The 26,334-nt window shown below is 46.5% G+C and overlaps 1 protein-coding gene across 1 annotated transcript; it reads left to right on the forward strand.

The window, feature by feature from the left end:
• The first annotated feature begins 1,351 nt into the window (after nt 1-1,351).
• NT5M (5',3'-nucleotidase, mitochondrial) lies at nt 1,352-24,873 on the forward strand. Its single transcript, XM_063934834.1, has 5 exons — nt 1,352-2,241; nt 4,678-4,778; nt 15,940-16,000; nt 20,082-20,196; nt 20,356-24,873. Exons 1-5 carry the CDS (start codon nt 1,930-1,932, stop codon nt 20,541-20,543), a joined length of 777 nt encoding a protein of 258 aa, XP_063790904.1. The 5' UTR covers nt 1,352-1,929; the 3' UTR covers nt 20,544-24,873.
• The last annotated feature ends 1,461 nt before the right edge of the window (nt 24,874-26,334 follow it).

Raw genomic sequence — 26,334 nt, forward strand, 5'->3', positions numbered from 1 at the left:
AAACATATTCTTTGTATTTTTCATATACTTTATACAGTCAAACCTCTGGCACAAACGTAAGTATGACAGGAAAGACTCTGCCTCACCTGCCTCACCCCACCGCACGTCACTGGGGAGGATAGGTAAGTCTGTCTTAGCAATGTTAATGAAAGACGGAATGATCACTGCAAACCCTCTTGTCTACATAAAGGAGCATTTTACATCATCTGTAATCTGGAAGTAAAGCAGACTATAGATACCACAAAAACAACGTCGCTCATTTTTAGCTTGCTGAGCGACGTTGTTTACTATATCACCCAGGGTGTATGTAGGGCCGGTTCTGGCGCTCTGTGCGCCCCGGGCGTCATATACGCCCCCTGTAGACTGAAATGATGTGCGGTGCGCGATGACGTCATCGCGCACCGCACAGTAATGGACCTCTCCACGAAGAGAAACTGGACGCGTACGCGTCTAGTTTCCCTTCACAACGGCAGCGGGGGGGGGGGGGGGGGCAGCGGCCAGCGGCAGCAGGGGGGCAGCGGGGAGCACACAGCAGCAGCGGATCTTGCCCTGGTGCGGCGCCCTCCGGATGGCGCCCTGCGCCCTCCGGAAGGCGGTGCCCCGGGCAAAAGTCCTGCTTGCCCGTGGCAAGATCCGCTACTGGGTGTATGTTGCAGACGATGAACGCTGTGCACGCATCTCAATTTGGACCTATCGTCCATTAGCTGCATGCACGGAGCGTTCGCGGCTGATGTCACTGTGTGATATCGGTAGCGGTATGTATGCCCGCCGTCGGGCGTACATTATTATCTATAATGTTGTTACTAGATTATGCTGTTTGCTTTAGTGTGAGTGCATATTTTCATATCCACGTTTGGAAGTTTGCATCTGCTTTATGTAAGTATATAGGGGGTAATTCCAAGTTGATTGCAGCAGGAAATTTTTTAGCAGTTGGGCAAAACCATGTGCACTGCAGGGGAGGTAGATTTAACATGTGCAGAGAGAATTAGATTTGTGTGGGGTGTGTTCAATCTGCAATCTAATTTGCAGTGTAAAAATAAAGCAGCCAGTATTTACCCTGCACAGAAATAAAATAACCCACCCAAATCTAACTCTTTCTGCACATGTTATGTCTGCCTCCCCTGCACTGCATATGGTTTTGCCCAATTGCTATCAAAAATCCTGCTGCGATCAACTTGGAATTACACCCATAGTACAGGCATTCCAGCGCTGTGAATGACAGACTATTGAGCCTTTCCCTACATCGCTGTGAGCAGTCTCCCATGAGCATAGCAGTAGTTCCTGTGTCACCACTAGTCTGCTGCCCTGGAGTGTTGCTATGCAGAACAGTTACACAGGCAGGGGTGCGTGTCTCTTTAAGAAGAGGAGGCAGGCTGTCCCTACAAGGCAGGCTACAGGAACTGCAGCTGCTCACTTCTGTGCTGTGTGTGTGTATATTGAGCTGCAGAGGGACAGGAGAGCAGCCTGTCACTGCACTGCAGAGCCCCTTCCTGTGAGTGCAGGACAGAGGGGGATCTATGCTGCATTCTCTGCATCAGACTGTTATGTAATCCTGATACAGCAGGGCATTTATCCTGGGACAGCAACTCCTTGCAGCACAGCTGCTCACACTGCACCACTGCTGGGCTCCTCTATATGCTCCATGAGTTCATCCTGCACAGTGACATGGAATAGACCGGTTATGGGCTGCAAGTGACCTTACAGAATGATTACTCGGTCCAGACTGGGACCTTCCCACAGCCCTTGAGGACCTGGCTGAAGCTGAATTGGTAAGCCTGCCGAGAGAGGGAACTCCCTGCAGGGAAATGACTATGAACCTTGGCTGGGGTCCTAATGCACACGCATAATTCTCAGCGACCCTGTGAGAGCGTCTATTAAACATGATTATAGTAGACTCCTTCTTGGTGACAGCTGTGGAGCTGATGCTCTATGAACACATGGGCTGTGCCTATATGTCCTGCACAATGCACGCCTAGTTCTCCTGACAACATGTCCCTACAAAAGCTGCTCTGCAGGGGCGGCGCCCTCTCTGCTGGACTCCAGAGCTGCAGGTCCTGCTCCTCCCCCTCCGCCAGGCGCTTGCGGGTATTGGTGGATATGGACGGGGTGCTGGCGGATTTTGAGGGCGGTTTCTTAAAGAAGTACAGGGCTCGATACCCCAAAGAGCCTTACATTGAGCTTGAAGATCGCCGAGGATTCTGGGTATCAGAACAGTACGGTCATTTGAAGCCAGGACTCTGCGTAAGTAAAAAAAGTCATTATTTGTAGGACTGACGTGTTTAAATTACTCAGGAAAATAGTATTTGCAGATTTTCATCCGCGTGTAGAGCCGGATCAAACCTTCAAGAGTGATAAAATAGAGAGGTTGCCCATAGCAACCAAGTTGCTTGAAGCAACTCCTCCACTTTATGGCCCTCATTCCAAGTTGTTCGCTCGTTGCCGATTTTCGCTATATTGCGATTAGTCGCTTACTGCGCATGCGCAAGGTTCGCAGAGCGCATGCGCTTAGTTATTTTACACAAAAGTTAGGTATTTTACTCACGGCATTACGAGGATTTTTCATCGTTCTGGTGATCGTAGTGTGATTGACAGGAAGTGGGTGTTTCTGGGCGGAAACTGCCCGTTTTCTGGGAGTGTGCGAAAAAACGCTGGCGTTTCTGGGAAAAACGCGGGAGTGGCTGGAGAAACGGGGGAGTGTCTGGGCGAATGCTGGGTGTGTTTGTGACGTCAAACCAGGAAAGAAACTGACTGAACTGATCGCAATGGCTGAGTAAGTCTGGAGCTATTCAGAAACTGCTAAGAAATTTCTAATCGCAATTCTGCTAATCTTTCGTTCACAATTCTGCTATGCTAAGATACACTCCCAGAGGGCGGCGGCTTAGCGTGTGCAATGCTGCTAAAAGCAGCTAGCTAGCGAACAACTCGGAATGAGGGCCTATGTTCCTTTAGGTTTAATATATTCTCTGTGAAATGCACTGTGGAATATCTGTGCGCTATATAAATAACAATAAATAATGGGAGTGGTCTGTTATGCGCTTGCGCTGTGCGAAATTGCATAATCTGCATTATGCAAAATAGGGCATTTACCTGAAAAATCAGAGGTTTCCCACACCTACCTGGAGAGTCTGAAATGATGACTAAAATCAATTATGGAACATCGCACATGTGTCTTTTTTTAAATGCGTTTAACTTGTGTGGCGGTTTCTAAACGTTTATGCTTTTCCGGTGCACTTGAAAATGTATACAATACACTCAGAATATGTTAAAAACTAAAGACATATGATAGTGATATATGTGTATAGATTTGTATTGTATTAAAAAACTCATCTCTAGCACCTAAAGGTATGTACACTTATTTAGTCATATGAAATACCTATCTGTAGAAACACTGGGCCTCATTCATGTTTGTACGCAAATGTAACTGTGATTTTCTAAGCTACGGAGCTGCTAATATTAGCAAGTGAAGCTGCCGCACAGCACTGAAAACATGCCCGCCGGATCCATTGCATACTCATTCGCAGCTGCGTACAAATTCGCGACTTACACGCAACATCGGAGCTAAGGGTTGGTCTGTGGCTATGCAGACTGGTCACGGAAGTATCGACGCAGGTGCCATGTTTTTGTCCGTACGAGCTCACAGCTGAGGCGAGATACACGCTTCCCAAAAAACGGGCATGATACGCCTGTGTTTTTTTGCAACCACTCTCCATAAACTTCCTGTTAACATCTCCAAATGGTCTCTTCCTGTCAATCACTTTTCCAAGAAACCCTCATTGCGAGCGAGATCGCAGCGGCGCCTTGCAATCGCAGCACATGTGCAGTCTGACGATAATCACTCCATTGCGTGAACATTGGCGGTAGCGTACAAACATAAATTAGGCCCACTACGCTTCACTGCAAGACCTACAGTATGCGATAAAATGAAATTTTCCTGCCATGAAAATGCTATCTACCAATATTACTGTACTCGCGACTAGGGGCGGCTAGAAGGGATGTTTAACGTGACTGCAGCAATGATGATTGGGCCTCATGTTTGCTTAGGAGCGGATCCAGCTAAAGGGTGAACGTTTGCACCTTGATAAGGTGTGTTGCGATGCAAATCCAGGTTTTGCCATGTAGAGAAAGTAGCGTCTGCTTTTGCATGTGGCAATAACGGCCATGCTGCACATGTACATGTTTAGACGAGGGAGGGGGTCGTTAACGATGTGAGGGAGCGTGCATCGTTAACAACATTTAGTGTACACACTGGCCCTCATTCCGAGTTGTTCGCTAGCTAGCTGCTTTTAGCAGCATTGCACACGCTAGGCCGCCGCCCTCTGGGAGTGTATCTTAGCTTAGCAGAATTGCGAACGAAAGATTATCAGAATTGCTACTAAATAATTATTTGCAGTTTCTGAGTAGCTCCAGACCTACTCCTAGATTGCGATCACCTCAGTCCGTTTTGTTCCTGGTTTGACGTCACAAACACGCCCTGCGTTCGGCCAGCCACTCCCCCGTTTCTCCAGCCACTCCTGCGTTTTTACCTGCAACGAGCGAACAACTGCTGGACGAGATTGTGAAAGCTCTCGCTCAGATCGGATTTTTCCGAGATTTTTCAGAGTCTTGTCTAGTGTGTATGGGGCTTACAATGCGCAACATTCTCTAATATATGTAATATGTCAGCACTTATTTCTTCAGGAGAAAGCCGTCAGTATCTGGGAATCCAGGAATTTCTTCTTAGATTTGGACCCTATTGAAGGTGCAGTGGCGGCTCTGAAAGAAATGTCCAACTCGCCTAAGTAAGTCCTTCTCACATGTACAGGAGTAGCTGAGGTAACGTGTTTAGTGCTACACGCACACGTGTGTTATTACACAACCCTGCGCATACATAGCTTGGTCTAGTTTGGGATCTGCTTTTCTATATTACAATGATTTCATTCCATTCATGTTTGTGCATATATCCGTTTCATGGGCGCGTCATGGTAGTGTTCTGTCCTTGTAATCAGAGTTTCGAAAGGTACATAGGGCTAAGGGGATGCCTATTGCAGACGGATCTCTTGCCCCCAGCATGGGGTGGATGTAAGTGACGATACGTGCTATGATGCCTGTGAAGGTATCAATGGGGTCTATGCACTAAGACTTGGAGGGAGATAAATTGAACAGAGATAAAGTACCAGCCAATCAGCTCCTAACTGTCATTTTTTTCTGCTGCGGGGTACACTGGGCTCCACAGGGAATGACATTGGGGTGTAGAGTAGGATCTTGATCCGTAGCTTTGACTGTTCCCAGAATGCATAGCGCCGCCTCCTCTATAACCCCACCTCCGTGCACAGGAGCTCAGTTTTGTAGTTGGTGCCATGCAGTGCAGGCATACAACAGGGGGGCTGCTCCAGCAGTCCTGAGAAGAGCTTTTAAAGTGAAAAATGAAGACTTCAAGGGCTGCAGCAGAGGCACTGTCAGTGTTAGATGTCAGTCAGACATCTCCTGCTGCAGCTCCATCACCTCCCCCAGCGGCGCTGTACACTCCCGCGCCCTGGTTGCCGGGTATCTACAGCGGAGGCTCCGGTTTCTCTCAAGTTAGTCACCTACACCACCGCTGCTCTCCAGCATCGCGTTGCCGCAATCAGGGAGGAAGTAAGTGGGTTCCCCAGACGGGACCCGCTGGAAATCGCGATCCCGCGCGGCCGGTGGGAGGCGGCCCGCGCGCGCTGGCCTGGACACTGTGGTAGTACAGGGACCCCACTAGACCACCAGGGCAAGGGCACAGGTCAGTTTTGATAAAAAAAAACATTTATTATATTGCCCACAGCACCCGGTGGTGAAGTCCAGCAGGGGGATAAGCCTTTGACCTGTAGCCCCTCCCCCAGCCCCAGGGCGCCATTTCGAGTAAATGTTCCCGCCCTGGAGCTGCATCTCTCTCCCTCACTCACTGTCAGCGTTTGGGTGCTATTAGGACAAGCTGAGCTGATCCTGGGACTGTTTGGACAAATTCTCCTCTGTAAAGCCGCCTGCATGTCAGCGCTGTGCATTTTACAGGACACTTAAGTATTCTAGATGTCTGCTGACAGTGTTAGTTAAGAAGAGTGCATTTAGTCAGGGTTGTGATATACATCCAGTCTTTACTGTGCATTGTTATATCTATTGAGTGTATAGCTATACTTAGTACTACTCTGTATTGCTAGTCCAGTGCAGTGTTATTGCATGTCAGAATTTCTGCATTGTACAATGTGACTATGTGTGTGTGCATATAGCTGCTGTGTGACCTCCATTTTGTGTATCTCACTCAGATTGCTATCCCTATATTCTATAACCTGAGGTGGCTAAGTGCGTCAGAGTTATCATTTAATATAGGTATTTCACAAGATATACTCAGTGTGTATTTCTCATACGTCCTAGAGGATGCTGGGGATGCTTCAAGAACCATGGGGTATAGACGGGATCCGCAGGAGACATGGGCACACTATAAGACTTTGAATGGGTGTGAACTGGCTCCTCCCTCTATGCCCCTCCTCCAGACTCCAGTTAGATTCTGTGCCCAGTGAGACTGTTTGCACACTGAGGAGCTCTCCAGAGTTTCTCTGAAAAATACTTTATTAGGTTTGTTATTTTCAGGGAGACCTGCTGGCTACAGGCTCCCTGCATCCTGAGAGTGAGGGGAGAGAAGCAGACCTACTTCTTAAGAGTTCAAGGGCTCTGCTTCTTAGGCTACTCGACACCATTAGCTCCAGAGGGTTCGATCACTACGGTACGCCTAGCTGCTTGTTCCCGGAGCCGCGCCGTCACCCCCCTCACAAAGCCAGAAGATAGAAGCCGGGTGAGTATGAGAAGATCAGAAGACTTCAGTGATGGCAGAAGAGGCACCGCGCAGCAGCCGCGCTGCGCGCCATGCTCCCACACATAACACAGCACTGAAGGGTGCAGGGGGGGGGGGGGGGGCGCCCTGGGCAGCATGAACACCTCAAATCAGACTGGCATGAGTTATAACAGTGCCCCGGGCACTAGTTAAGGAACCCCCGCCAGTATAAACTTATTTATGAGCGGGACTGAAGCGCGCCATGTATTGGGCGGGGCTTAGCCCACACAACTCTGACCAGCGCCATTTTCTCTCCTCAGAAGCTGCAGAGACGCTGGCCCTGTCCTCCACACTGCTGTACAAGTAACAGGGTGCAATACGGGGGGGGGGGGGCACACAAATAATTTGGTGCTGATTTGTATATATATATAAAGCGCTAACAGGTCTGGCCAGTCATTTTACTGGCCTCAGTACCGGGATAGGCGCTGAGTGTGAGCTGGCAGAACTTTCTCTGTGTCTCTCTTGCAGGCTTTATTGTGGGTCTGTCTCCTATAGCCCCAGTGTGGTTGTGGGTGTCGGTACGTGTGTGTCGACATGTCTGAGGCTGAATGCTCTTCCCAGGAGGAGGCTGGAGTGGGGACAGAAAATACTGTGAGAGTGACCGTGTCGGCACCGCCGACAGATGATTGGGTGAATATGTTGAGTGTTTTAAACGCAAATGTGACTAAGTTGACTAAGAGATTTGATAAATCTGAGTCTAAGAACCAGACATGGAGGAAATCCATGGAAGATGCTTTGTCACGGGCCCAGACCCCTTCGGGGTCACAGAAATGTGCATTTAACCAGATAGCAGATACAGATACCTCACAGAAATGTGCATTTAACCAGATAGCAGATACAGATACCGACACGGATTCTGATTCCAGTGTCGACTATAGTGATGCCAGATTACATCCAAAACTGGCTAAGAGTATTCAGTACATGATTGTGGTGATAAAAGACGTATTACATATCACTGAGGACTCTGCTGTTCCTGATACTAGGGTCTGTATGTTTAAAGGAAAGAAACCTGAGGTAACGTTTCCTCCTTCTCATGAACTGAACGCACTTTTTGAAAAGGCTTGGGAAAATCCTGACAAAAAGATACATGTTCCTAAAAGAATTCCAGTGGCATATCCGTTCCCCTCTGGGGACAGGGAAAGGTGGGAGTCAATCCCCACGGTAGACAAAGCTTTATCGCGTCTATCCAAAAAGGTTGCGCTTCCGTCCCCTGACACGGCAGCCCTAAAGGATCCTGCGGATCATAAGCAGGAAAATACCCTAAAATCCATTTATGTCACTACAGGGTCGCTACTCAGGCCTGCCGTTGCTTTGGCATGGGTGAGTAGCGCTATTGAAAAGCGGTCAGATAACTTGTCATCTGAGGTAGATTCCCTAGACAGGGATAGTGTGCTTTTGACTTTGGGTCACATCAGGGACGCTGCAGCATATTTAAAAGAAGCTGTAAGGGATATTGGCCTTTTGGGATCAAAGGCCAATGCCATGGCAGTCTCAGCAAGGAGAGCATTGTGGATTCATCAATGGAATGCTGATGCTGACTCTAAGAAGGCGATGGAGTCGTTTAACGGTAAGGCCTTGTTTGGTGACAGCCTCACTGACCTGGTGTCTACGGCCACCGCGGGTAAGTCTTCATTTTTACCTTATGTTCCTGCACCTCAGAAGAAATCGCCTCAAAGTTCCCAGGAGCAGAAGTCCTCTTCGGCTTCTACCAAATTCACCGCATGACGCTGGGGCTCCTTTGCGGGAGTCCGCACCAGTGGGGGCGCATCTCAAACTCTTCAGTCAGGTTTGGGTGCACTCGGACCTGGATCCTTGGATAGTAGACATAGTAACCCAGGGGTACAAGTTAGAGTTTCAAGACGTGCCCCCTCACCGATTTTTCAAATCGGCCTTGCCAGCTTCTCTTCCAGAAAGGGAGATAGTAAGCGCTGTGATACTAAAGTTGTGTCACAATCAAGTGATTGTCACGGTACCCCCGTCTCAACAGGGGGAAGGTTTTTATTCAAGCTTGTTCGTGGTCCCGAAGCCGGATGGCTCAGTCAGACCGATTCTCAACCTAAAATCCCTCAATTTCTTTCTAAAAAAATTCAAGTTCAAGATGGAGTCTCTACAAGCAGTGATCTCCAGTCTGGAGGAGGGGGATTTTATGGTGTCGGTCGACATAAAGGATGCCTACTTACATGTCCCCATATATCCTCCACATCAGGCTTACCTGAGATTTGCTGTGCAGGATTGTCATTACCAATTTCAGACGTTGCCGTTTGGTCTGTCCACGGCTCTGAGGATTTTCCCCAAAGTAATGGCGGAAATGATGGTTCTCCTGCGCAAGCAGGGAATCACAATAATCCCGTACTTGGACGATCTCCTCATAAAGGCGAGGTCCAAGGAGCAATTGTTGAAGAATGTTGCCCTTTCACTGACGATTCTGCAACAACACGGTTGGCTCCTAAATTTGCCAAAATCACAGTTAGATCCAACGACACAGCTGTCGTTCCTGGGTATGATTCTGGATACAGAATTGCAGAGAGTTTTTCTTCCAGTGGAAAAAGCTCTGGAAATATTAAACATGGTAAAACAGATTCTGAAACCGGCAAAGGTGTCAGTTCTACACTGCACTCGGTTGCTGGGGAAGATGGTGGCGGCCTATGAGGCTATTCCGTATGGCAGGTTCCATGCCAGGGTGTTTCAATGGAACCTGCTGGACCAGTGGTCCGGGTCTCACCTGGACATGCACCGGAAGATAATTCTATCTCCCAGGACCAGAATTTCCCTTCTGTGGTGGCTGCACAGTTCTCACCTTCTGGAGGGACGCAGGTTCGGGATTCAGATTGGATCCTGATGACCACAGATGCAAGCCTCCGAGGCTGGGGAGCAGTCACACAGGGAAGAAACTTTCAGGGAAAGTGGTCAAGCCAGGAAGCTTGTCTACACATAAACATTCTGGAATTAAGAGCCATCTACAACGGCATACTGCAAGCAGAACATCTTCTTCGAGGTCTGCCGGTCTTGATTCAGTCAGACAACGTGACAGCAGTGGCGTACATAAACCGCCAAGGCGGAACAAAGAGCAGAGCGGCAATGGCCGAGGCCATGAAGTTCTTCGCTGGGCGGAAAGACATGCCAGCGCTCTGTCAGTGGTCTTCATTCCAGGAGTGGACAACTGGGAAGCAGACTTCCTCAGCAGACACGATCTCCATCCAGGAGAGTGGGGTCTTCATCAAGAGGTCTTTGCAGAAGTGACAAGTCGTTGGGGAGTTCCTCAAGTGGACATGATGGGGTCCCGCCTCAACAAGAAATTTCAGAGATATTGTTCCAGGTCAAGGGACCCTCAAGCGATAGCGGTGGATGCCCTTGTGACACCGTGGGTGTTTCAGTCAGTCTATGTGTTCCCTCCACTTCCACTCATTCCAAAGGTGATAAAAATTATAAGAAGAACAAGGGTTCAGGCGATCCTCATTGTTCCGGATTGGCCAAAAAGGTCCTGGTATCCAGATCTTCAGGAGTTGCTCATAGAAGATACCTGGCCTCTTCCTCTTTGGGAGGACCTGTTACAACAAAGACCGTGCGTGTATCAGGACTTACCGTGGCTGCGTTTGACGGTGTGGCGGTTGAACGCCAAATCCTAGCCCGAAAGGGTATTCCCAGTGAAGTCATTCCTACACTTCTTCAGGCTAGAAAATAAGTAACGGCAAAGCATTACCACCGTATTTGGAGAAAATATGTGTCTTGGTGTGAATCCAAGAAGGCTCCTACGGAAGAATTTCACCTGGGGCGTTTGCTCCATTTCCTACAAGCAGGTGTGGATGCGGGCCTAAAGTTAGGCTCTATTAAAGTACAGATTTCGGCCTTGTCGATCTTTTTTCAAAAAGAATTGGCCTCCCTTCCAGAAGTTCACACCTTCGTAAAAGGCATGCTGCACATCCAACCTCCTTTTGTGCCCCCAGTGGCACCTTAATGTGGGGGGTAATTCCAAGTTGATTGCAGCAGGATTTTTGATAGCAATTGGGCAAAACCATGTGCCCTGCAGGGGAGGCAGATATAACATGTGCAGAGAGAGTTAGATTTGGGTGGGTTATATTGTTTCTGTGCAGGGTAAATACTGGCTGCTTTATTTTTACACTGCAAATTAGATTGCAGATTGAACACACCCCACCCAAATCTAACTCTCTCTGCACGTGTTATATCTGCCTCCCCTGCAGTGCACATGGTTTTGCCCAATTGCTAACAAAAATCCTGCTGCGATCAACTTGGAATTACCCCCGTGGTGTTGCAATTCTTGCAATCACATTGGTTTGAACCTTTGCGCAAGGTTGAGTTAAAATTCCTTACTTTGAAAGTGGTCATGTTGTTCGCCTTGGCGTCTGCAAGTGTCTGAGTTGGCGACTTTGTCTCACAAAAGCCCATATTTGATTTTCCATGCTGATAGAGCGGAGTTGGGAACTCGTCAGCAATTTCTGCCAAAAGTGGTTTCATCATTTCATGTGAACCAGCCAATTGTGGTGCCAGTGGCTACTGACGCCTTGGCGGAGTCAAAGTCTCTCAATGTGGTCAGAGCTTTGAAGATCTATGTCGCCAGAACGGCGCAGATTAGGAAAACAGAGGCTCCTGCTTCTAAGCAGACTATTGCGCACTGGATTTGTAATACGATTCAGCAGGCTCATTCTACGGCAGGATTGCCGTTACCGAAATCGGTGAAAGCCCATTCTACCAGAAAGGTGGGCTCATCCTGGGCGACTGCCCGGGGAGTCTCGGCGTTACAACTTTGCCGAGCTGCTACTTGGTCGGGTTCAAACACCTTTGTTCAAACACCTTTTAAAAGTTTGATACCCTGGCTGAGGAGGACCTCTTGTTTGGTCAATCGGTGCTGCAGAGTCATCCGCACTCTCCCGCCCGTTCTAGAGCTTTGTTATAAACCCCATGGTTCTTGAAGCATCCCCAGCATCCTCTAGGACGTATGAGAAAATAGGATTTTAATACCTACCAGTAAATCCTTTTCTCTTAGTCCGTAGAGGATGCTGGGCGCCCGTCCCAGTGCGGGCTGTATCTGCAGTTTGGTTATTGTTACGCTCATGTTATGTTGAGTTCAGTCAGTCTGTGACTGTTGTTGGTCATGCCGTTGCATGCGTTGTTGTTGAATGCCATGTTGTACGGCGTGTTTGAGGTGTGAGCTGGTATGTATCTCACCTTAGTTTAAAATAATTAAATAAATTCTTTTCCTCGAAATGTCCATCTCCCTGGGCACACTTCCTATAACTGGAGTCTGGAGGAGGGGCATAGAGGGAGGAGCCAGTTCACACCCATTCAAAGTCTTATAGTGTGCCCATGTCTCCTGTGGATCCCGTCTATACCCCATGGTTCTTGAAGCATCCCCAGCATCCTCTACGGACTAAGAGAAAAGGATTTACCGGTAGGTATTAAAATCCTATTTTTTCTCTGTGATTTTTAGTCACAATATACCTCTTGAATTCCCTGTTTGTGCTGTTACATTGCACAGGGGGTTCTCGACAGGTACTGTGCTGCTGATATTGTACTGGGTTGCCTTGCATTGAGCTTTCGAATATGTCAGCTACAAGGGGCATTGGTGCTGGGGCTGATCCCACATTGTGTGGTGGTGACGCTGCAGACACATTTGAGGAAAATATAGCAGCTGAGGATTCAGGTTCTGGGGGTTCCTTGCCCCCTAGTGGGATCGTAGCAACGGAGGTTCAAAATGACCCACCTTGGGCTACCTTCTCCATGCTATTGAATACGCTGGTAACTAGACTAACGCCCCCTATGGGACCTCCTGTGCCGGTACAACCGCTTATGGTTCCCGCGGTTAACCCGCCATGGGCAGATCAACTGTCTGCTCAGTTACAGCAATTGAACCAATCACTGACTACTCAGAAGTCTAAGGGTGTGTACACACGGTGATAATTTTTCTTACGATTCTGACTATATAGTCAAAATCGTAAGAAAAGTTAGTGCAGATCACAAGGTGAAAGTCACCTTGCGATCCCGATTCGTTCCCGATGCGCGGTCCCGCCAGGTCGGCATTGCAAGAAAAGATAGACAGTGCAGGCAAGTCAATCCTTGCTAGATCGGTGTACTATCTAGTTCATCTCACATGTCAATGACATCTCACATAAGCCAAAATCTCACATAAGCTAAAATGGTAAGCACACATAGTCCATATCTCAAGAAAAGTTAGTCAAAATCTGTGCTATCTGGGCTCCGGGGAGTTCAAGGGAAATCGCAAGTGTAAATCGGGCATAGCAAGGATCTCACCGTGTGTACACACCCTAACCCTCGTCCGCCTAAGACCGTTATAATGACCGTTGTACAGCTGTGGATGAGGAACTTTACTCCTCCATCGCTGAAAGCTGCAGTGCACGCTTGTTCCCTGAATCCGAGAATAAGTGTTTACTTGTTACCAAAACGTGATAATATTAATTCGATGAAATCCTCACTGTGAGCGGCATCGTGGAGGCACCTTGGTGTGTGCTTACCACAATCGCGGCACGTGCGCAGTCTGCCGATAATTGCTCAGTTGCATGGACATCAGCAGTACATACAAACATGAATTAGGCCCAATTCCTGCTCTTTTTTTTACTTTGTTCCCGACTCAGAATCAGGCCCATGGTATTTGAAGGGTATCAGGACTCCAGGTCGACACACCTTAGGTCGACACCAATTGGTCGACACACCTTAGGTCGACATGGACAAAATGTCGGCGTGGACAGAAGGTCGACAGGAACAAGGTCGACATGGAAAAAGGTCGACATGAGTTTTTCACAATTTTTTTTTTGGAACCTTTTCATACTGAACGATCCACGTGGACTACGATTGGAATGGTAATCTGTGCCGAGCGGAGCGAAGGCACCATGTCCGAAGCATGGCGAGCGGACGCGGTGCACTAATTGGGGTTCCCAGTCATTCTACGAAGAAAACGACACAAAACCCCCCATTAAAAACTAATGTCGACCTTTTTCCATGTCGACCTTGTTCCTGTCGACCTTTTGTCCATGTTGACCTTTTGTCCATGTCGACCTAAGGTGTGTCGACCAATTGGCGGCGACCTAAGGTGTGTCAACCTTTTTGTTGTTGACCTGGAGTCCCAGACCCATTTGAAGGACAGTATAACACAACACTGTGGGTGGTAGAGCAATAAAGGAGATTGTAAAATGAAAGCTGCTAATTTTATCCCACTATTAAACTGATCCCTCCTTTATTTGAGAAATAATGTGTGGGTGTGGGTTAAAAGGTCAACAGTGTCTAGATAGACAGTCATTAGGTTGACATCAGATGTTAAGGGCCCCATACACTAGAATGATAATTCCCTCCGTTCTCGGGCATTCGGCCCGATATATCAGGTGAAATCGGGCATATTGGAGGTGTTTCTGATCCGATCCGATGCACGTTCCCGTGAGCACCGGATCGGATCCTCCAGATTGAATGTGCTGCACTGGTGATATGTCGGATCCTGCAGGCATGGCTGGGATCGCCCAAGATATATCGTATGCAAAAGGACAGCATTTGATGTATCTTGGGCGATCCTGTCGCCCGGGAGGCTGCCGGGGTGATCGCCTGCGACATGTCAGACGGACATGTAGTACAGTAGTGTATGGGGCCCTTTAGACAGTCAGAAGATTGACAGGGTCAAAAGGTTAATAGTTCAATGGTTGACAGGGACTTAGGTCGACAGGGTCAAATGGTCAACACAAAAAAGGTTGACACCTGTTTTGTGTTATTTTAACTCTAACCCTATCTCTCCCCCCTAGTGCATATGCCTGACTCTCCCCCTTGTGCCTAATACTAAGCCTTCCCCTAGTGTCTTACCCTAATTGTCCCCTTCTGCAGTCTATACATAACCCTCCCCCAAGTGCCTAACCCTAACCCTAAAAATCATTAAAATTCATGTGTCGACCTTTTGACTCTGTCGACCTAAGTCCATGGCAGCCATTTAACTGTCAACATTTTGACCCTATCAAACTTTTTACCCTGTTGACCTACTGACTGCCGACCATCTGGTGTCGATCTATTGACTGTCTATTCACTGTCTATCTTCCATCCGGACCTCTGTCAGAATGACTGAATGGGATTAAGAGGCGCGTTCTAGAGCAGTAAATAATGTACCCTATATGAAATGATATATCGGTGCAATAACTGTCTCCCAGAATGCTCTCTGCTCCCTTTTCTTGACTCAAAATTACCACCTTTTACCAGGAGAGAATACCACAATGTACACATCTCCATAGGGTAGTATGTTTCACAATACATACTGTATATTATAAAATACATTGCCTGTATGCATGTCTGTACATTTAAATACAAACAATAAAGCTTATCTAAGATTACTGAGGAAAAGTCCTATTCCACTGTTTAGATTCCAAGATCTTAAAAGTCCAGTAGTGAGCTGTAAACACCAAGATAACGTATCATAGTAGCTGGGTAAGGTTGCAAGGGCCAACACGTTTCATCTTGGCTGCTTTATCTATATATTAGTCCCGTAGGCAGAATTTACTTGTTTGCTGTAATGTTTAGTTTGTACAGTCAGTATTATGGTGTGCAAAATCCACAAGGGATGGAATCCTAACTAGGGTGGCAAATCACGGGCCATTTTTCAATCCCGGGTATCGGGATTGAAAAATGGTCAATTTCGGGATTCCCGGGATACCCGGGATTGGTTTGTTTCCTGTTTCAACGCCCTCCACCGCGCACATACAGTAACTCACCACCATGGTACCTGGGAAAGCGGGTGGGTAACTTCCTACGGTTCGGTGAGGTCTGTGCAGCAGGTGGCGAGCGGCTGGCTGTGCACCGCGACCTCTGACTTCACGTCAAGCTGCGCAGGCGGAGCCGGGAGGAGGGAGCCGGGCAGCATCTGTGCCTCCTGAGGACACTCAACGCTGCCTGGCATTAAAAAAACAAAGGACCACCTGATCCCGAAATCCCCGGGATTGGAGCTTCCCAGACGATTTTTGGCCTAAAACCCAGGATCCCACCGATCCTGATCTCGGGATTGGTCACCCTAATCCTAACAATTATTTTTGGAAAGTTTCACTATTTTTCTGTGACCACATTTGGAGTAGGAGAAGTTCTTACTTTGCTCTCTGTTTTTCTCACAGCATTGATGTCTTCATATGCACCAGCCCTATAAAACGATACCAATACTGTCCATACGAGAAGGTAAATTGATTTAGTTCTGTTTGTAGTCCAGTGATGGATTAAACATGGGCATCCAGAGCTAGAAAACATAAAAGTGTATCTGACTCCTAGCCCATGTCATGTAGCATGCAAACATCTCATTCTGCCATTTGGGTGTGGATAAAAAGATCAACAGTATATAAATAGACAGTCAATCTGTCAACACGAGATGGTCGACAGTCAATAGGGGTCAATACAGGGTCAATAGGTCAACAGTAAAATGGTCGGCTTGGATTAGGTCGACAAGATCAAAAGGCTGAATGCAAATGGTCAACACATAAAAAAGTTGACACTATTTTTTTTTTTTTAATCCTCAAACTAACCCTAAATCTAACCCTCCCTCTGGTGCCTAACCCTAACCATCCCCTTACACAGCCCAATCCTAAACCTTCTCCCAGTGCCTAGTCCTAACCGTCCCCCTAACCATAAACCTCAAAATCATGAAAAATCAGTCCTTTTCTGTGTCGACCGTGTGTACATGTAGACCTTTTCACCCTGTCGATTTAAGACTATGTCGACCATATAAATGTCGTCATTTTACCAATATCGATCTTTTGACCCTGTTGACTTATTGACTGTCGACCACCTGGTGTCGACCTATTGACTATCTCTTTACTGTCTATCTTCCATCCGGATACCTGCCACTTATCAAATGCCCTTGGTGAGTTGCTGCTCATTTTTCTGTGCCGGCTCAGTGGTATCAGGCATCTGTGTTGCTTCAGATCTCTCATTTCTGTAAGGCAGATGCACGCTTGAACACAAGTCCAGATGTAATGTACACAACTATGTGTGATGCAGTTACATAGGGGGACATTTACTAAGCGGAGAAGTGAGCCAGTGGAGAAGTTGCCCCATTAACCAATCGGCAGCTCTGTTTCATTTTATAGTATGCAAATTATAGATGTTACTTCAGTGCTGATTGGTTGCCATGGGTAACGTCTCCACTGGCTCACTTCTCTGCTCTTATCACTGTTTAGTAAATGTCCCTCATAGATACGTACAGCTCAGCGTGGGACAGAATATATGCAACATGCACACAATGCATGTTTTATTTACTTGCATTCAACACTGCATCGGCCACATCATTTGTCTAGTCTTCCTCATGTGTCCGAAATATGTCTTTACTGCTTGTGTGTGTGTCTGTCCTGTCACAGTGTTATTCATGTGTGTCTGTCCCACCTCAGGGTTGTTCATGTGTGTTTTTCCCACCTCATAGTTGTTCATGTGTGTTTTTCCCACCTCATAGTTGTTCATGTGTGTCTCTCCCACCTCAGGGTTGTTCATGGGTGTCTGTCCTACCTCAGGGTTGTTCAGGGGTGTCTGTCCTACCTCAGTGTATTTCATGTATGTTTGTCCTACTTCAGTGTTGTTCATGGGTGTCTATCCTACCTCAGGGTTGTTCATGGGTGTCTGTCCTACCTCAGGGTTGTTCATGGGTGTCTGTCCTACCGTAGTGTTGTTCATGTGTGTCTGTCCTACCTCAGAGTTGTTCATGAGTGTATGTCTCACTTCAGGGTTGTTCATGGGTGTCTGTCCCACCTTAATGTTTTTCATGTGTGTCTGTCCAACCTTACTGTTGTTCATGTGTGTCTGTCCCACCTCAGGGTTGTTCATGGGTGTCTATCCTACCTCAAGGTTGTTCATGTGTGTCTGTCCAACCTTACTGTTGTTCATGTGTGTCTGTCCTACCTCAGTGTTGTTTATGTGTGTCTATCCTACCTCAAGGTTGTTCATGGGTGCCTGCACTCCTCAGTGTTGTTCATGTGTGTCTATCCTACCTCATGGTTGTTCATGGGTGTCTGTCCTACCTCAGGGTTATTCATGTGTGTCTGTCCTACTTCAGTGTTGTTCATGTGTGTCTATCCTACCTCAAGGTTGTTCATGGGTGCCTGCACTCCTCAGTGTTGTTCATGTGTGTCTTTCCTACCCCAGTGTAGTTCATGCCTGTCTGTCTTTTTTTGTCTTAGTACATATCTGTCCTTCATCATCACTCTTGTACTTGTTTCCCTTACCTGAGTGATCTTAGGTCTTGCATTCCTGCCTTATGATTCTGGGGATAACCAGCCTTGCCTGACTCTTCTGTCTGTCCTGTCTAAGCTTTCCCACACTAGGAGGGCTGGTGTTGTGGTATGAGAAGGCAGATGGACAAATGCCATAACACAGAGGTTCCCAAATGCGGTCCTCAAGGAACCACCCTAATGGTCCAGGTTTTAAAGATAGACATGGCTCAGCACAGATGGTTAAATCAAATTGATTGTGGTACTAATTAAGTCACATGTGACCAAGCATGGATATACTTAATACCCAGACTGTAATAGGCCCTACACGCTGGCTGACATCACTCAAAGATATGAACGATCTCGTTCATTAATGAATGAGATACCGTTCATATCTTTGAGTGTGGAGGCTCCAGCGATGAACGATGTGCGGCCCCGCGCTCGTTCATCGCTGGTGCCCCGTCGGCTGTGCATGCAGGCCAATATGGACGATCTCTTTCATATTTGCCTGCACTGCTACGGAACCAGGTAACGGGGGGAGTGAAGAAACTTCACCCCCCCCCCCCCGTCACTGCCCCCCCCACCGCCGGGTCGCCCGTCGGCCGTATCCACCATCGGGCAGCTCGGCGGCGGATCGGCCAATGTGTAGGGCCCTTTAGGATGCCTTGAAGATCGCGTTTGGGTAAGATGTAGCTTTTAGCAGATGACGGACGACACCGACAGGAATTTCCTCTGTGTGTGTTGTGGAGCAGTAGCTCCACAGCACAGATATAGTACCTAGGTGGTTGTCCAGTGGGCAAAACATACTTATCATAGGTTAATACAAGACTTCAGGAGAGAAAATCTAATAATCACAGTAATCCTGCACATAAAAACTAAAAGAAAGGCAGCGCTTAAAAATATTAAGAAATGGATTGTCTGTCAAGTTCATACAATTTAATAGATATAAACACACATATGTCTTAAGAAACTGTTAAAAAGGAATTTATGAGAAAATTATGTTATATATTAAAAAGGTCACCCAGATCCTCTGTAGACGCAAATAAGCCAGTGAAATAGTGGAATAATGGAAATCAAAGCGGACGGTTCCTGCTCCTGTAGAACTGATGGCATAGTCCAATATGCATACATTTTGACTGTATAACACCCGCTGGAGGATAGTCCTAAAGGTAAGTAGGTCCAAATGGAGTCCTCACCATAGATACGGATGTCTTGAATATCACAGTCTATTTTGAGGCAAGTAGTAGGAGATCGTCCACATGGCGTCCTTTTGGAATCGGGTGACCACAAGCCCTCCAACGCGTTTCGCTGCAAGGCCTGGCAGCAAAACGCATTGGTGGGCTTGTGTTCACCCAATTCCAAAAGGACGCCATTGTATACAGATGCCGGTTTGATCTCTGAATTGGACAGAGCTATCTCATGTGGACGATCTCCTACTACTTGCCTCAAAATAGACTGTGATATTCAAGACATCCATATCTATGGTGAGGACTCCATTTGGACCTACTTACCTTTAGGACTATCCTCCAGCGGGTGTTATACAGTCAAAATGTATGCATATTGGACTGTGCCATCAGTTCTACAGGAGAAGGAACCGTCCGCTTTGATTTCCATTATTCCACTATTTCACTGGCTTATTTGCATGTACAGAGGATCTGGGTGAGCTTTTTAATATATAACATAATTTTCTCATAAATTCCCTTTTAACAGTTTATTAAGACATATGTGTATTTATATCTATTAAATTGTATGAACTTGACAGACAATCCATTTCTTAATATTTTTAAGCACTGCCTTTCTTTTTGTTTTTATGTTTATTCTTATATAGGAGTGACTAACCCTATTCTCGGCAGCTGCTGAATAGTGAACCAACCCTAATTTAGCGCCTGACTCATACCAATTGGTAATTCAGTAATCCTGCACATAGCTGCCAATATGTAAGCTACCCACCTATGCATTAATGCTATGAACACGGACTGCCATACCAAGGCCCACTTCCATCTTCTTTCCCTACCAGACAAATACTGCCACAACTATCCTGATGCTGTTGTCTCTCTCTTGCACAGTATGCCTGGGTGGAGAAGCACTTTGGACATGAGTTTCTGGAGCAGATTATACTAACCAGAGATAAGACTGTGGTTTCTGCGGATCTTCTGATTGACGACCGGACAGATATTACTGGTAATGGCGATGACACTGTTCAGCATTCACCTTCAGTAGATGTGCCACCTTAAATACAAATTGAACTGTTATGTAGGAGCTTGTGTCATGTTGGGTCTATAGTGTATATACTTTGTAGAGCTCATGTATTTATCCTCAGTCTTCCGCCTCTTCCCACAGGGGCAGAACCGAACCCCAGCTGGGAACATATCCTCTTCACAGCATGCCACAACCGCCATCTGCTAGTGACCCCACCGTCCAGGAGGCTGCAGTCCTGGAGTGATGATTGGAAGGGAATACTGAATAGCAGACTGTCTCAGCTGGTCACAGGATGCAGGGAGACCTGTCAGTCAGAGCTCAAAGATTAACCAATCAGAACAAAGCAATATATAATTATATATTGGCTAATACAGTGAATTATAATAAACCATTGTACCACTGGGGATGGAAACGTTTAGACCACCCAGTACCAAAACATTTCCCCAGATGTGGAAACGGGAGGGAATAAGTATTTTATTTTCCTTACATGCTCAATGTAATCTCAGATGATTTTCTCTTCATTAATTGTTAAACAGTACCAGTCACCAATAAGCCTACACAGCGGACTCAGGCAGTCTGTAGGCCGAACCAATATTCATGAAACCACAGCCTATAAATTGATAAGGTACTATAGTATCATCATCGATGCACTCCAGGCCAAATATTTATTTACAGTATAAGGTACAGACTCCAAGGGTGGAATGTACTGAGGTCAGAAATGCAACCAAAACTTAGAAAATGCCATGATCTGAAAGGATAACTCTTATCGGGAAAGCTGTCCTTTAGGATACTAATTAGGTACATATCGGTGCCATACCTGTTAAGTGGCCATATGTATCGCATTTCAGATGCCATGCGTAGTACATTCTGCCCTAAGTGATTTGATTAGATGACAGTCTCATGAATGTTGGTTCTGCCCACAAAATGGCTGCCTCCGCTGAGAGAGAGAAAAAGTACTCAATATAACAGTAGCTAAAGGCAGCATTTTGTACATTTTTTAAGTTCTTCATGGTTTTAGTCAAGTGTTTATGCATACAGTAAATATCTGTTAGATATATTTAACCACTTACAGACCAGAACAGTGTCCCTCGTTCTGACTGGACTAATGTTCACGTGAAATTTGCAATGTCAGTGCCTTTTTCTGTTGTGTCGCAACAAGTCTATAACTGAGCTTAGTGCGTGGCGCCCATGCAGAGTAGCAAATATGTGGGGAAGCTGTATCAAGCAGTAAAATTAGTGGAGAAGTTGCCCATAGCAACCAATCAACTTTGAGGTAGTATTGATAAAATGCATTGTTGCTATGGGCAACTTCTCCACTGGCCCACTTCTCCATTCTTTTCGCTGCTTGACATATTTCTCCATGGTTTAAAAACTGTGAAAGAGTCAAAAGAAGGCAGGACTTTTTATTTTTTTAAATGTCGGGCTATGGTGCTGCCTAAGAAGATGTAGAATTTTTATTTTTTACACATTTTATTTATTTATTGAAATACTGCAAAATACATTTAGGGACTAGGGCTGGTATCCAATTAGCTTGGTAATTTACCACAGCTAATGGATTCGGCAGGGCTATTCAATTAGCCCCAATCCCCGCCATTATGCTTCAGGTGCCCCAGGCACCCGAAACATAATCCCTGATAAGAGACCCTTTTTTCCGCGATAACACATGGGTCCGGATACTTATTCTGGATCCCATGTGTTTTTGGGTTAATGACCATCGGTAAAAAATCGCCCTTTTTATCGGCCAAAACATTAGTGCATCTAATTAAATACTCTGCCAGTTCTTCATATAACATGTGATGTGGTTTTATGCATATTACTGTATGTATATAATCTAGTACCGAATAGAGATGCTATAATTATGTAAATTATTCAGAGGTTAAAAGACGTTAAACGGTGAAATGTTGCCTTTTCTGTCTGACGAGTTTAAAGTTTTATAGTATTTAACTTGTTTTTATTTCAAATGGCGAAAGTAACAGTGTTCCAAGTTCCAGTTAATCATTGCATGTGGAGGCGTTAAAAACTGATATAGTCTGATTTAGTCAAACCCGTTAACCTTGCTTTAATTTGGCGCTAAGTCTAAAGTTATCTAAAGTTCAAGAATTTAGCTCAAATTTTCATACCAGTTCAACAAACCAGTATGAAACCATTTTTAGAAGTTACTGTAGTGAAAATATTAATTCTATTTTATCTGAATACTGTGATAACGATATAGAACTGTGATATTATTCTTCACACTGGTACAGTTGGAAAGTACACTGTGTATTCCAGCTCACTGTAATAGACTTTAGTTCCTTAGCCAGTGGAACAAAGGGTGTGGATCGTTGGGTCTACAGTAACTAGGTCTCGACAGTCGTCAGGCCGACCACTATTGGTAGACAGTGACTAGGTCGACACCTGAAATAGGTCGACACGGTCATTAGGTTGACATGAGTTTAAAAAGAAAAAAAATTGGTGTCGTCTTCTTCATAAAGTGACCGGGAACTCCTATTAGTGCACCATGTCCCCTCGCATAGCTCGCTTTGCTCGCCATGCTTTGGGCAAGGTGCCTCCGTCCGCTACTGCAGTGCACGGCACAGGTTACTATCCCCAATCGTAGTCCACGTGGATCATAAAGGGTGGGATGTACTAAAGTAAAAATGCGGTAAAACCCCCGTTTTCGGGGGTTTTTACCGCATTTTCAAATGTACTAAGACCCCACCGCCAGTTTTTCGCCGTCCAGGGTATCGCCATCTCTGGATGGCGATTCCCTATAGAAGCCTATGGGCTTCTTATTGCCAACCACCGCAACCTGCCGTCCCCGCCGCAGACGCCGACCCCCCTCACCCCGGCATACCTTCCTCCAGGCTGCCCTGGTCCCGGAAGGTAGTCTCCTCCCCCTAGCAACGCAGCCGGAGGTCCTTCCGGGTGCAGGGGGGAGGAGGAGGAGCAGGGAGCAGCCTGCTGCTGCTTCCCGACGTGGGAGAAGTGTGGAGACCCCTGGGAGGTGGGAGGTGACGGAGACCCCCCACAGACCACCTCACAGGTATCGCAGGGGGCCTCCATCACCGCATTGCGATATTGATTGCATATGTTAGTACATATGCAATCAACATCGCTGCGATGCGTGGCGAGGGGCGGCGATTTATCTTAATACATCCCGCCCAAAGTATGAAAAAGTAAAAAAAGTTTTTAAAAAAGTGAAAAACTCATGTCGACCTAATGCTTGTCGACCAATAGTGGTCGACCTAATGAGTGTCGACCAAAGTGTTGCCGACCCGGATACAGGAACACAAATGTCCGGCCCATTTTGTCACAACAATATAAGTAAATGATACTCTAAAGGTATTGCCAACTTTCTGGACACAAAGCTCTTTTTCTTCAGTGTCAAACAACTGGTAACATCTATTGAATTCGATGGGTTCCCAGCCAACCAATCAGATTCTAACAATCATTTTCTATGACGTAATTATTAATGATATCTAGAATCTGATTGGATGCAATTGGCTTTTCCTTTTTAGGAAGTTTTATAAATCTTCCTCATGTTCCTAGTAAATGATAGCCTGCTATGTTATAAATATTGTTTATGCCTATAAGATGGCCGCCTCCACTGTGGAGATGGGCAAACACACTTATATAAAATACCCAGATGGCATTAATAAGAAGGAACGAGTTTAAAATCTGTAATACTTGGGGGAAAATGCATCACAGCTTGGAGAGAGACAAAGCGGAGAGAGATAAAGTACCAACCAATCAGCTCCTGTCATTTTTCAAACACAGCAGTCTATTCATGAAGCAGTGAAAAGAGTGGAGAAGTTGCCTATGGCAACCAATCAGTGTTGAGGTAACAGTTATAGAGTGCAGCTGATTGGTTGCCATTGGCAACTTCCCCAGTGGCACACTTCTCCACGCGTTTCACTGCTTCATGAATAGACCCCACAACCTGTAACATGGCAGCTAGGAGCTGATTGGTTGGTAATTTATCTCCGCTTTAGCTCTCTCCAAGCTTTGATACATCTCCCCCTTGGTGCTTATTGATGTTTTCACTAATGTGTCCTATTTTAAAATGGAGGTTATTACAAGTAACATCTCTGCACCATTACCTCTATAAATGCCCACATCTTCATGACTTTATATGGCCATCAGACCCCTAACTGACTACTAATATAGATATATATTTAACAGTAGGGAGATACTGTGTTCCCTACATTTTACTGATAGGTAGCCACCATCATATCAACACCATATCCAAGTTCACTTTACCGATATACAAATACACTTATACACATCATGCCTGGTGCAACGCAAGTGGACATTTTGGTGCTGTAACCCTCATATAACATTGCCACTGACTGCACACTTACCTTGCATAAGTCCGGCAACACTCAGTCATGACACAACGCAAAGTTAGGGAGCCTGGTTTATTGTTGTGCTGGCTCCACATTATTTTAGGACCTTTGTGAGAAGTTACCTCATATGTACAGTATTTTTGTGTCTTTCCTTTCTTCCACTTTAAAGCGGACCTCTAATATGCCCAAAGTAAGTCGCTTACCACAAAATGGCTGCTCCCACTGTGAGTGAGTGACCGGTGCACTTTAATATTTTTGTGTGTGATGATAAATTCTGTGAATTATAATAGAGGATCAGTTCTGTGTAAATAAACTTGAAAGTCAAGTAACAAAACTAGGTTTGTTTTTCATTTTTCACATGCGCAGCTTTGATCTCGTTCTCAGTGGACTTGCGAAATTATGCAAATGATTCAGTGGCCATCTGGTGCATAGAGACGCCCTCTGCCGGTGTCTCACATTCGCTGCTCTCGCAGAAATATCAGGCAGACATAGGTCAGACCATTGGACCTCTGAGAACCGTATGCAGTGTCGGACAGAGCAGCCTTCCTAAGACGTCTGGGCCTCTCCAGCTGCAGTGACTGACTAGTGCACACCCAGAAAGCGGTCCTGCCTGCGTTTTTCTGCTGCGGGGTACACTGGGCTCCACAAGGAAAGACATAGGGGTGTAGAGTAGGATCTTGATCCGAGGCACCAACAGGCTCAAAAGCTTTGACTGTTCCCAGAATGCACAGCGCCGCCTCCTCTAGAACCCCGCCTCCCAGCACAGGAGCTCAGTTTTGTAGTTGGTGCTACAGTAAGCAGGCACATAACAGAGGGGCTGCTCCAGGCAGCCATAAGAAGAGCTTTTTTTGAGGAAAAAAGTGAAGACTACAAGGGCAGCAGCGGTGGTAAATGTCAGAAGACATTCACTGCTGCAGCTCCAGCTCTCCCCAGCGGCGCTGTACACTCCCGAGCCCTGGTTGCCGGGTAACTACAGCAGAAGGCTCCGGTTTTCTTCACGTCAGGCACACACGACGGGGGCTCTCCGGGATCGCGTGGCCGCTCTTCGGGAGGTGGTGAGTGGGTCCCGCTTGCGGGACCCGGTCGTTATCGCGATCCGGCGCGGTCAGTGGGAGGTGGGCCGCGCGCGCTAGTGGTGGACACTGTGGCAGTACAGGTGATCCCACTAGATCACCAGGGCATGGGTGAATGTCAGGTTTTCTCTCTAAACCATTTTCAGTAGCCCACAGTACCCGGTGGTTTTGCCAGCAGGGGGATAAGGTTTAGACCTGAAGCCCCTCTCCCAGCCCCTGGGCGCCATTTCACGCAAATGTTCCCACCCTGGAGCTGCATATCTGTCTCTCCCTCACTCCCTGTCAGTGTCTGGGCGCCATTATCTCTCAGCTTCACTGTTCCTGGGACTGCTTGGGCAAATCCTCCAGTGTAAATCCGCCTGGTTGTCAGTGCTGTGACTTTATATGACACTTAAGTATTCTACCTGCCTTTTTAGACAGTGCTAGTTAAGAAAGAGTGCATTTAGTCAGGGTTTTCTAGTACAATTACCCTGTGATATACATCCAGTTCTTACTGTGCAGTGTTATATCTATTGACTATATAGCTATAAATATAAGCTAGTCCAGTGCAGTATTATTGTTAGTAATAACCTCTGCATTGTACAAACTGTGACTATTTGTGTGTGCATTAGATAGCTGAGTAGTGTCCATTTCGTGTCTTTCACTCAACTTGCTATCCCTATATTCTATAACCTGAGGGGGCTTGGTGCGTCAGGTTTTATATTGATATAGGTTTTTCACAA

Source organism: Pseudophryne corroboree, chromosome 7 (genome assembly GCF_028390025.1).
Source record: "Pseudophryne corroboree isolate aPseCor3 chromosome 7, aPseCor3.hap2, whole genome shotgun sequence".
NCBI lineage: Eukaryota > Metazoa > Chordata > Amphibia > Anura > Myobatrachidae > Pseudophryne > Pseudophryne corroboree.

Bases quoted from the DNA above. Each gene is read 5' to 3' on its own strand.
- NT5M (XM_063934834.1), top strand. From the start codon at position 1,930: ATGAACACATGGGCTGTGCCTATATGTCCTGCACAATGCACGCCTAGT. The intron at 4,779-15,939 runs GTAAGTCCTTCT...TTTTTCTCACAG, and splicing joins GAAATGTCCAACTCGCCTAA to CATTGATGTCTTCATATGCA. The intron at 16,001-20,081 runs GTAAATTGATTT...TCTCTTGCACAG, and splicing joins AATACTGTCCATACGAGAAG to TATGCCTGGGTGGAGAAGCA.